The sequence below is a fragment of the Trachinotus anak genome, unplaced genomic scaffold, assembly GCF_046630095.1.
Source record: "Trachinotus anak isolate AG129_WGS33_773 ecotype Australia unplaced genomic scaffold, CSIRO_AGI_Tana_v1 ptg000021l, whole genome shotgun sequence".
In the NCBI taxonomy this organism is placed as follows: domain Eukaryota; kingdom Metazoa; phylum Chordata; class Actinopteri; order Carangiformes; family Carangidae; genus Trachinotus; species Trachinotus anak.
This window is the reverse complement of record NW_027273872.1, coordinates 21,205,070-21,217,853: the sequence shown is the minus strand read 5'-3', so window position 1 is coordinate 21,217,853 and position 12,784 is coordinate 21,205,070. Positions and strand designations below refer to the sequence as shown.

The 12,784-nt window shown below is 39.9% G+C and overlaps 1 protein-coding gene across 2 annotated transcripts in view; it reads right to left on the bottom strand.

The window, feature by feature from the left end:
* The window catches only part of tenm1 (teneurin transmembrane protein 1), a 167,856-nt gene that overhangs the window by 99,600 nt on the left and 55,472 nt on the right, over positions 1–12,784 (bottom strand). For both annotated transcript variants that reach the window (XM_071506672.1, XM_071506674.1), the window contains exon 5: positions 7,832–8,070. In XM_071506672.1, coding sequence (XP_071362773.1) covers positions 7,832–8,070 — 239 coding nt within the window. The remainder of the gene's footprint in view (positions 1–7,831; positions 8,071–12,784) is intronic.

Here is a 12,784-nt window from a genome sequence, read left to right as displayed (position 1 = left end):
CTACTGTAGGCCTACTTCCCAGCTCCCGTAGCAACTGAACTACCATCTCCTCACCTCATATTGTCTCTGTCGCTTTCTCTCGTGTTTGTACAGTGGATGAGGAGAGATTGTTGTTGACTTGTTGAAGTCTATAGTATAAAGAGCTGCATGACCCACAATCGCGGTATTACAAAGACAATGGAAAAAACAAAAGAAAGAAAAATGCCCGGAGAGCCATAGCTAGTCTGTACCTATTTATATTCTCAGCTGATAATATTCATTTATTACATTAATAACATGAAAACTTAATACTGTAGAGAACATTTTTTTAAACTATTACACATAGTGGTTCACCTGCAACTCTACTGCCTGAAGCCATTAGGATTTACACAACTTTAAAAATATGTTGCTGACACTTTTCTTAGTTGTGAGAAAAGAGACAGTCTTTCAAAGGGTTTGTTACATCAAACATGTTAAATCAGATCATTCAGTTTTTTTTTTGCCATCCTCACAACGTGGTTAATGATGAATGACATGGTTTATAATCCATCACTGTCATTAGCCAATAGGTGCACTCAGTTTGGCTCACATCAACACAGCAATAGTGACAGCAGGCTGTGGCAAACATGGGAACACCAGTGTTTCCACCCTACCCTCCTCTGTTACTGTCAGAATGTGATAGCAGATGAAGCAGCTGAAGGAGTGACAAATGGTTATGTTTCCAAGAGTGTTACGTCTGCGCCGTCTGTGGTCACACATTTTTACTCTCGTGATAATGATACTACAGCAGTTTTAGCCTGTTTGATATTAATTGATGATTCTACCTTTGTTGCTGCATTTCACTTTAGCATTTCACTTTTTTTCCTTTCTGTCTGCAGGTTGTAGTTTATTTTCTATGAGCTCAGAATTAGACGAGGCTTAATGTGTTCCTTGCGTAATTGGTTCAGTCTTCCTGTTCCTGTCCTCCAGCAAATGGAGGTCTAAAATAAAATTTAAAACAAACAAACAAACAAAGGAGTCATGGCTTATATTGATGCTCCAAGCTCTCCACGGATCCCTGCAGTCTGAACACCAGTACTAAACATTCATAACTTATTATTATGAGATATTGTTGTTAAATGTACATGTTCTCTTGGTGTAATATGGTATGCATAATGTGGTCCTCAGTTCCCAGCTGTAATTTTTTCGACGTGTCTTTAGCAGGCTGGTCAACAACACAGAACAGAACAAGCACTCAATTCATGATAAACTGTAATCAGCTTGGCGCTTTGAGACAGACAAGGCCTGCTAGGACGTTTGGAGGAGAAATCCAGATCAAGAGGGACCGACTTACTGAAAAGAACTCTTATTTAATTCAAGCCTGGTGGCTTGAATTAAATAAGAGGCCAACTTGGGTTGCGACTGAGCATTATTCTCATAATTGACTGATTGCTCTGTAGATTATTTATTTTTATTAACAGAGCCCAAGGTGACATCTTCAAATTGCTTGTTTTGTCCAACCAACAGTCCACAACCAAATGTTGTTCAGTGATATAAAACAGAAACTGATCTGAAATGAGAATCTAAAAGCAGAAAAATCCCCATTTTTGCTTGATAAATTACTAATTTGATTACTTGATCATTACTTGTCAATTAATTTTGTCTCAGCAAACAATTTCAGCACTGTTGTGGGCTACACATGCATAGACATTAGAGATGAAACAATTAGTCTTTTAACTGATTAACAGGGTGACAGAATATAAATGTAACTCTGTTGATAACTGATCAATTGCTCTTGTAATTCTATAAGTAAAACTGCTGAACATTTGCTGGTTCCAGTTTCCAAAATGGGCATGGTGTTTTTTTCTTATATTCTTGTAAATTGAAAATCTGTGGGCTCTGGACTCTTTGTTGAACAAAATAAGACATTGAAGGCATCACTTTAGGCTATGGGAAACCATACAGAGACAATAATCTGCTGATTTATTGATAATTGAGGTAATTGTTAATTGTAGCTCTAATGAAGACACCGAGAGACTTTTTTTTTTTCATTGAGTTCAGTTGGAGACTGAACAGAGTTTGACCCTTGTGATTAATGGCTATCCGTTAAGGCAGATGCTTCGAATTGCCATCAAACTGTGAAAGTAGATTTACTGAAAGAAAAAGCGTGAAAGTAATGAACTTAAAGCCGCTAACGAGTCATTTGGCTCTTTATGGAACCACCAGGTCCCCTGAAGCATCATGTACTGCACAACAGAGCTATAAAGAAGGTCTTGGCTTAAAATGTGCACTGCCTGTGCCTCTGTGTGTGTACAAGTGACTGAAATGTGATTTGGAGGTGATTATTTGATTGCAGGCTGCTGCTGACTTGCTCATTTCACTTGCATCAGAAGCTTCTCCCTGTTGCCATAGAGATGATTATCTTTCATAACTGACACAGCCCACCCTCTCCTCATATTCGATTCAACAACTGAGGGTTGTAACTGTTTAAAACAGCAAGACATTCATTAATGCAGAAAATACTCTAATTAGCTTTTTTTTTTGACAGCATGATGGAGCAAGAGTCGGTAGGTTTTTATGGAGGCAGAACTTAAAATGAGGTTTAAAATAGAAAATGGGTTACTTGTAGTGTTGTCAGCAGCAATATTCTTTAAGATTACAGATGCAATCTTAATCTGTCCTCTATCTCTCCTTAAATGCCCCGTTTGCTATCATAATGCCTGCTCCTCATATCTGATGGCCGTGTTGTGCTTAATAACAAGCTACGACTGCAGGAGGGAGGGGTACATTGGGAGATAAACAAATTAACAAAGCTATTCGCAGCCTCTGCAACACCAGGGGGTATTGGAGGAGGGGAGAGAGGGCAGTAAAGAAAGGGAGGAGGACTGCCTTAGCTAATCACAACAGGGGGCATACGCTGCAATCATTTAGGCACAGCATTATCTCTGCAATCATGCATCGTCCCATTGTTGTGCTAATTGGAAACCTTAATTTGAGACATAATATTATTGCCTCATTATTCGCTGGGTTACTTTTCCTCAAATTAATAAACAAGTCCCATAACTTGAAAAGAGAGCTTTAAGGACTGGCAGTAATTTGAGGTGGGTATTAAGTGCTCGTTCCAAACTGTCAAAAACTGAGGCTTAGCTCCAAATCATCAATGTCAAATCTGTTTAGTTAATTATTAAGAGCTACATCAAGCGTTTTTCGAGATCTGCTGCGAGGACCTCGCTGTTGCAACACTGGTCATCCTGTGCCTCCACTTCACACGTGAGATGAAGACCAGCTCTGTTGCATGCTGAACCGCGGAAGACTGCAGCAAGCAGTGCAAAGTTTGGCTGAGCATCACGAGAAAAGATGAAGATTCAGCCAAATGTAACAGCTGCGTCAAGATGATTTCACCAAGGGGCGGGGGCGTCTCCAGCATTCTGAAATGTTTGACTCCAGCTTGGCACAGCTGTAAAGGAATATGTCATATTTTTTTTAAATGTTGCAAACGTCTTGATTCAGTCAGCAGTGTCTGCAGAATGAAACTGACAGACAATACACACTATATTTACCAGTTATGCAGTATAATGATGGCTGTTAATGTGACAACCATGCATGTAGGACTGCAACTAACGACTATTTCAATTATGTGTTGATCTGTCTATAATTTTCTTTGATGACCTATTAATCATGTCAGAAAATAGTAAAAAGCAAAAGTTCCTTACAGTCTCTAAGCCTGTAGGATATATCTGAGCAGAACACAAGACAGACACCCCTAAGGTGTGATGACTTCCAGGCAACCCCTAAAGACCCCCCCCCAACCCCACCCCCTTTAAAAGCCATGGCCTAGGGCCTTTCCCACAGCTGTTAATGAGTTGTGAGTCCAATTGCAGCTTGGACCTGGTACCAAATCAGGCCTGGTGTTTACATTTAAAGACAATCAAAGACGTTTTTGGAGGAAGCAGAGATAAGACCGGATTATCAAGCAACTGCTAATGGTCCAGGAGATTCCACAGGCCCCTCCAGCAGCAGCAGCTGCTGCCCTGCTTTGACCATTGGTTAATAACCTCTAGAACTCTCCCTCAACCTTCATGGAGATACATACTGAAGGATATCAAGATGACAGATGAGTTTTGGATTGATGGACCGAGGATAGAACTGGCACACTGAAATGCTAAACACATAACCTCTTCACAGATACATGTCTGTTGTGATGTTACTACTTTTCTTAGACATCTTCTATCATTTATAGCGAAACTGAAGGTGTATGTCTGTTGTCTGTATTAATATTTACGTAACCATTAGAGATAAACATCAGAATGACAGATCTTTACTCACTGTAATTATTGAATGAATAAAAATATGATTACATGGGAGCTCATCTAAAAAGAAAGACAGTTATCAGGCCTCTGCTGGACAGCATGTCCACAGGGGGTATAAACATGACACCGAGCAGCTGCGAGCTGCCCACAGATTGTCCGGGCATCTCTCTGAACCTCTGTCCAAAACGTTCCTTATTAAAAATCCTTCGCTGGAATGCAGCTTCGGATTTCCTTTGCTAGGGACACATTGTGTCTCTGTGTTGCTCTGCTAATCTAAACTTTGACAGAATCTTCACCTCCACCACCTCTGCTGCTGCATCCTCACCTTCCTCCTCACTCCGGACACCGCCAGGCTGAGTCAGCTGTTCCACAGACACACAACTAGCATAGCTTCTTCTCTGCTGACCGGGTGAATTCAGAAATTACAACTGGCTTCTCTATTAAAGCGTGATTCTTAAGGTACCGTTTTTACCAGTTAAAGGTCACATTCATTTGGTTTACTCACCTGCTGCATATTTCCTTTAATCTATTCCTTCACTGTAGCATCACTGCATATGTTGTTTGTTGTGTTGTTGTTGTGTCAGTCTTTGTTAGTAGTGTGTAGTAATAAATATTTTTAAGTATAAAGTCATTTCTTTTTTTTTTTGAAACTTCCTTTTAGTCACCTTATGAATCCAATTCCTGTGTTGCTTGTTCTCTGAAGTTATATCTTTCTTCTTTCTTATTAACTTGTGCATGATTGACACTCTTGACTGATCACCAAGGGAAACGGTTATTAGTTTTATTGTGCTGACTCTCTGAAATTGTATTGCTGGTTGAATAATTAAAATGGTTCCGCATGATAATTCAGATTAATGCCATATTTCTCTAAATTGAGCTAATTTTATTTAATTATATTTAACTATTTGATTTTAATGAAATCAAATAGTTTTTTTTTTGTCTGACCAAGACTCTGAGAGCTAAAGATATTGAGCTTACCATCACATATAACAAAGAAAATTAAAAAAAAAACTAACTGAGACTGAAATAAGGGAATGGAAGTTCAAAGGAATTTGAAAACTGACTTAAATGATTAGTAAACTGTCAAAATAGTTTCTGTTTTAAGTCAACATGTGGTGGCTTTTACACATGAATAAAAGAAAATAAAAAATCTGAGGAATATTTTCAATATTCATCAAAATAATAAAAATATGTACAATAAAACAACAGTCTACCAAAGTACAATAGAATAATAAATAGGAGCTGATTATATTTGGAATAAAGTAAAATTCATTATCATATTCTGAGAATGGAATAAATTTGTTTTGTTTTGTATTAAATGATTTATGATAATAAGAATGAATCTTCAATAAGAACCCGATTTAATGAGATGGACTAAAAAATCAATACGTACAGAAGTCAGCATGGCTTTTATTTGATGAAGATGAGGAAGCGAGGGAGTTTTTTCTCTCTCTCTCCTCCTGTCAGTGGCTTTTAATTAATTCATTAAAATTACTGAATCATTATGTAATGAGAGAACCTAATCATCTGGTGGCCCGTGTCTCAACCTCTCCCCCCAGACAAAGACATTAAGTCCATGACCACTTTAATCTTGCTATTTGAATATCTTTGATTTACAGGCTAACATATCATCTGTGCTTACATCCCATACATCTTGGTGCAGTTGCCATGGTAATGTCAACATGAAGATCAATCATTACCAAGCAGGAGTGGAGCATGACACCAATTAAAAGGTGATGTCGTCTCCAAGTCATCACTCACACTCCTCACTAATGCACTAATTACCGGGGCCGGGACATTAATGGAATAGCATGGTTCAGCCGGGGGATTAATCTGCATGGATTCGCCAGTGTGCGTGTGTGTGAGGGCGTGCGTGCATGTGTGTGTGTGTGTACGTGAGACGTCTGTCTGTGACGTGTGTGTGTGTGTGTGTGTGTGTGTGTGTGTATCTGTATGTATGTGTGTGTGTGTGATTAATGCGAACCCCCGCCCGCTCCAGCGTGACCTTGAGCACCACCACAGGAGGGAAATGAACTGGCTGGGTGGAGGGCTGGGTTATCTGCACTAGGGGCGGTGGAGGGGAGACAATGCGCTGGGGTGGAGGGCCGGGCCAAGGCTGAGGATGAACAGGGAATTGGTGCAATCGGAGGGGATCGATGAATAAATTTTGTATTTGACTTTGACAGACTGCGCTGATGATCTTCCGGACTGCAGAACAACTTCCGAAACTTTCTCAATTTTAAATATCCAAATTATTTCTAAGTTAGTATCAGTCATAAAAAGAGTTCATCTGCATTCATGAGTAGCTCAGAAATATGGTGCTTACTCAAGCAATACTGCTAGATAAAATACCCCATTACAAGTAAAATCCTGCAGTGAAAATGTCACTTGAGTAAAAGTATGTAAGTATTATTAGCAAAACAGATTTAAATTTGAAGATTTAAAGTATGAAAAGTAAAAGAAGTCATAATGCAAAAAACATGTCTGTGGGTGTTATGAACTACTTTATATACAGCTGGGCAACAGAGCATCATATTCAGAAAACTCATCCTATGTTGTATATGTAAAATCCTAATCTGTAAAGTAACTGGCAACTACATATGTCACATTGTGTAGTGGAGTAAAAAAGTACATTATTAAGCTCAGAAGTTTGGTGGAGTAGACCTTTAACAGCTTTAACTTACAAAAGAAGAGAAAACCAAAGTGACTTATAAATAATCATAGACTGTGGTAATGAAATTTGCAAGTGTGACAAAAACAAAATGAAAAGAGTGAGTTAATTAATAAAACTTCAACTTTAAACAAATGAAAAAAATTAATACATTATTTTAAAAAACAAGATAAACAAATATAAAAATGCAAACAAGAAAAAAGCACAATGAAGTCATGAGCAAAGACAAAGCAGGATGGACTAATATAATAAGAACAAGATGGCTTTAAAAGGAAGAATAGTAATAAGGTGAATGTATGAGTTTGTGTGGCTTTCTGTGTGTGTGTGTGTGTGTGTGTGAAAGAGAGATAGAGGGAAAACAGTAGATGAGTTAGTACCTTTTTTTTTGGATGTGTTTGTTCATCACAGAATAATTACCAGTTGGTGTGCTTTGGTCGAGAACAGCTAATTTAAATTTTCGAATACCCCACAGAGGGTCACATTTGGAAAGCATTACATGCTGCTTTAATGTCCACTCCTTCAAAGTAAAGGTGCAAAATTTTCACCAGTCCTGATCTTATACTTATTGATTTTCTTCCCTGTTTTTCTTTTTTTTCTTTTCTTTTCTTTCCTTTTCTTTTTTTTTTGTTGGTTCGTTTATTTTTTTTTTTTTTACCCTTTGATGCTTGGAACATTGTGCATGTGTATAAAAATTGCTTTTAGAGTTTGTTTGTGTATTTTTTATTGATTTCGTTTTGAATTAATTAGGCAGTCTCTTGACAAGCCTTCCAATTTCCATGCTCCTCTAGCAATCTGTTTTGAAAATGTTCATTCCTTAAATAAAATCTGACCAAACAAAGCAGAAACTTCTTGAGATACCACACACTGTTGGCTGATGTGCTCTGTAACTCACCGATGACGTATGTGAGCAGCAGGGCCAGGGTGAGGGTGAGGAGGGACGCGGACAGGGCCGTACACTTCCAGTTGCAGCAGCGGTGAGGCTTGTTGAAGGTAAACAGTGGTCTGGTCACGCTGCTGCGAGGGAGGGGACGCGGTGGAGGGGAGTACACTGTCCCAGAGGTCAGGGGGTAACCCTGCCCCGCCCCAGACAGTAGAGCCGAAGAACCGGAGCCTTGCTTGAACAGGAAGTGTCTGTGGGACAAACACACACACAAATACACAAGAAAGTCACTCCAACCTGGAAATAGGTAGCCCCGTAATACTCCTGTCAGTCTTCATCAAGTGCATATTACGGCAATAACAGCAGCACATTTAACACAAGTAGTTAGCACCATTTGAAACGAAGGGCTCTTAATGTGAGACAGCAGCAGGCTAAAGCAGGCTTCTGATTTCTCACCAGCAACTGTTGATTTTGTCGGCTGAAATGACAATCGTCACTGCGTCACTGACAGATTTTATCGCTTCTAACTAGCTAGCTAATCAAGCCAGCGTTAGCTTCAAGAGTTAGCTGAAAACACTGTCTGACTCTGACTGTATTTTTAATGTTTATACACATGACTTGGTTCAAAAGGAAACTTTGATGGCTACATACTGTACACGATACAGTGCTAAAAGACTACAGCTAAAGGCTAAAGAAAAATGTAATACTGTTATTTCTTTCCTGCCGGGCTATTTAGCTTAGGCTACCGTGATTTTTCACTTTTGACATTACAGGAGGAAGAGTGCTTAAGATGAGTATTACACAGTGTGCCTGGCAAATTTAACACTATCTCCAGTCACATTGACAGGGGTTACTGGAGTGTTAACTTCCCTAAATCAAATGCAGAGAGATACAGAGCTGCTAATTACCCTAAACTCTGACAGGAGCAGCGAGCTGCGGTAAACCTGTAACCCCACATTACTGTAGTTAATGGTGTACTGTACCCCTTGGCCTTGGGAGTAATGCTTTGCTACTGTAAGCTAGTTAGCCATACATGCTAACAGTTGCAGCCCACGTTAAGACAGATAAAGACAGTTTTGGTCTTGTGTTTTTTGGTTTTAGAAATTAAAAAAAAAGCTTCTTTCTTCTGCTGCTTGGCATGTGGAGACAGACCTGCTGTGGCTGGTTACAGGTGAAAGCTACATGTATGACTGGACGATCACTGTTTTGGGGATTTGTCTAGAGAACAGTCAATTAATTGCTATTTTTATCTTATGAGCAGGAAGCCTTTTCGCTTTGTGTCCCACAAACTACTTGCCATCTGGGACCACTTCTTGTGTCTCTCTAAAATAGACTATGGTGTGGAGATGGAAACAATCACAGTCACTATCTAGGATAGTGGTTCAATGCTTTGGCAATTAGCTCAGCCAGCTCAGACATCATCTTTTCTCAGGTATCTAGTATCTTATTCTGATTCTTTTTATGCAAATCTGCACTCGGTGGAATTCAGTCTCACTCTAAAGCATGCCTGACTGAAACTCATTTAAATGGCCCCCAAGGTGGGAGATTTTAGAAGAGACCCCTTTTCCAGCTATTTTTTAAATGATGCTTACAGGCTGGCTCAGGATTTAGGTATCACACACAGGACAGACTGTTCCACTTTACCGCTGCATGAAGTCCTACTAAACCTCACCAGTCTAATTCATATCCCACATGTTTGGCCACATTTGTGTGCTTTTAATTTAAGTGCTCTCTCTAAGTTACAAGTAATGCATCATCAAAGATTAAGCCAGAAAGCTAATCAAGGAAGAAAAGTAGTTTTAGGAAGTCCCTAAGCACTGCGATACCGCTTCCAATTTATATTACCACCATAAATTCAGGGAGGTGAGCAACATGTGACAAATGTAAAGCTGTGGCTCGGAAGGTAGAGCAGGTTGTCCACTAATCAGAGGGTTGGTAGTTCAATCCCTGGCTGTTGAAATGTCCTTGAGCAAGATACTGAATCCCACATAAGATGTATGAATGTGTGTGTGGATAAGTGAAAGTGGTAAGTATTGTAAAGTGCTTTGAGTGGCTGGTAAGACTAGAAAAGGGCAGTCCGTTTAAAGCACAGACACAATTCACATTTAGTGCACTTCAACCATTCAAACAATGGAAAAATAGCAAACAACAAACTGGAATTGCAATATACCTACAGCATAAATCACACAATATTAAACCATAATCTCATATCCAGCCAAAGTCCTTCATCAGAGAGGAAGCTCAAATTTGAAAAAAAAAAAAACATAGTGTCTGTCTGGTGCAACACTATGAGGAGCTACTGTAAAGCAGAGCAGCACTCATATGAATGAGAATGGAAAAGCCCTGGCAACCAAGGATCAATGACTTACCTATTCCTTTTTTGACTCATCAAAGCGGCTACTTAAGTTATATGACTGTATTAGTTAAACGAAGATGAGGTTCATTTTCATTATGAAAAAGAGCGCGTTAGATGGCAGATGATGATAGGAAACTACACTGAAGGGCAATTAATCTAGGTAGCATTTCATCTATATTGTGTTTGGATAATGGAGGCCAAGGGTTGGAGGGTGTCATTTGAGGAAGCAGAAGTATCAGGACTAGGAAATTATGCAATTTGGGAAAGTGGATCTGGGCAGGCAATTATAAGCTTCTCCAGCTTGTTCTGGCTACACTGACTTCCATCAAAAAATGAACAAAGGGTGCTGGTGTAGGGAAACAAAGCATGGGTATACTGGAGAAAATATCAGAGGCAAAGAGTTGGTATGACTCATTGTTTTTTTTTCCCTGCAGTGAGTGTGTATGTCTGTGTGTGTGTGTGTGTGTGTATTTTCCATAACAAAAAAATATCTTGAAGCTGCTGGAATTCTCTGACAGCAATGATTGCCCTAGGTTACTATGTGCTCTCCGGGGGTTAATACCGGCTGTGAGTGTGATATGTCGGGGCAGACGTGCAGCTTGCCAGAGTGCTATTCTGCCCATGCCGCGGCAGGTGTGAGGTCACAGGCTGCTGGTAGGATCGCGGTCTCTGAAGGACCCTCAGAGGACAGGCCATTAAAGCGGGGCCAGACAGCAGACTGACAGTGTCGCTGGACACCAGACTGCACCCGCCTTACACGTCGTCCATTTGCCCTCATGCACGGCAAAAACACATCCATCTTCTGAAGTCATTTTATCTAATGTTCAGCCTTGAAGACAGATTGTGCGTAAAAACAGTCACAAAGATTTTGCAAATGGGGTGAGACTTTCAAGAATTTGAATTTGAATTTCATAATGCACGACAGAATGATTCTGATCATGGCGTTTGTGTCACACAAATTACAACAAAATGTGTGAAACAAGATGATTTGCATAGGAAACTGGAGAAATGATTAGTTATTAGTTTACTTCTATAGTACTTTTCAAACATAGAAGGGATTCAAAGAAAAGAAAGAAATACAAAAAAGAGGAAAAATAAAATCTGTTTATTTGGATTAAATAACAGACAAAAATAGGACATGGGAACAGTTTCAGTGAAAAAAGAAAATCTCAAGCCACTGACAAGGACTTTTTTTATTAAATTTTTGTTTGTTTCAGACTCAGTCATTTACTTAATTTGCAGTGTGATGGAAAGTGTTTGGTACTGACATGTCTTTAATCTGTTTTCATTTCCTTCTTCACTTAAATTCTCTCTTTTTTGATTTTGCCAGTCATCTTTACTCAGTGTCTGTCTGTGTGTTTCTCTCTTTTCGCGTGTCTAAATTTTGGCCCCATGGCTGAGACAGATGACATCCATCTTTCTCTGTCTGTCTCCCTTCCTCTCTCCATCCACCCATCCAGCGTCTGCTGAAGGCTGGGAGTCAGATGGGGGACACAGGAGGCTGCACATGGAGCAACCACACACCTAGGGGTCAATGGTAGTTCAACTCTGAAAGGCCAGAGATAAACTTAGGACAACCACACACACAAACATTGCAAAACACAGCTTGACTCAGAGATGCCCGCACAAGACCAGCATCCACAAAAAGATGTCAAATACAGGTGAGCATTTTCACATTTTTGAGGCCAGTACACAGGTCGAGTCCACAGTGACGCTTTTATTGCTCTGCTGAAGGTGCGTTATAGCAAAAAGGATCAGAATCCAGCTGAAGAAATTGCATTTGTCAACGCGTGTGCAACTCTATTCTTCTTGTGTGGTGCTTTTAAAAATTCTTCACTGTTCTTCCTGGCTCCCTGCCTTTGATCTTGCCAGACAATATCCAGGGGCGACGCCCAGGAAGCTCTGAATTCATATCAGAGGGCAGATTTCCCCGGAGACAGGAAGAAAATGAGAGTTCCCGCTCCGCAGGAGGTCGGAGTCTACGGCCCAGGGGCTGTCTCTACCTGGATATGTCGAGTAACTATGTGTGTGTGTGTGTGTTTGTGCGTGAGTGGGTGGAGACCTTAGTGCACAGGTATATACAGATTTATGGTATGTGTGTTTAGGAGCTGCTTTCTGTCTGCAGCTGCAAATGCACAGTGTATGATTCAAGTAGTCTCATCTCTTAGCGATAAGAGGAAGAGCCAGTCAATTTATTACAGTCCCAACATTTGTTATGCCTCTTAACACACCCAGTGTGAGATCCAGTTAGATATATCGAATATCCATATCTGCATCCTTCCACTTACACAAGCTGCCCTCTCCAGAAACATAATGGATATGCAGCTGAAAAGGAAATCTATGCGCACTTCAAACAATCTTAATCTCAGCTGACGCAACGTCAATACATTTCGATACAGATTCATCAAATACGCACCAAGGAAAATGGAAGTGTACTTGACAACATGAGATATTATCCCTTTATTTTGCCATCTTGAATAAGGTCACAGCATCACTTGTAATTCTGTTGGCATGAGCCCCCGTGTCAAGTTTGTAAATACTTGATAAATCTTTAATCTCACACCTGAGATTGAGCTGATAGCAGCATCAGGGTAAGAGTAAAAAATATA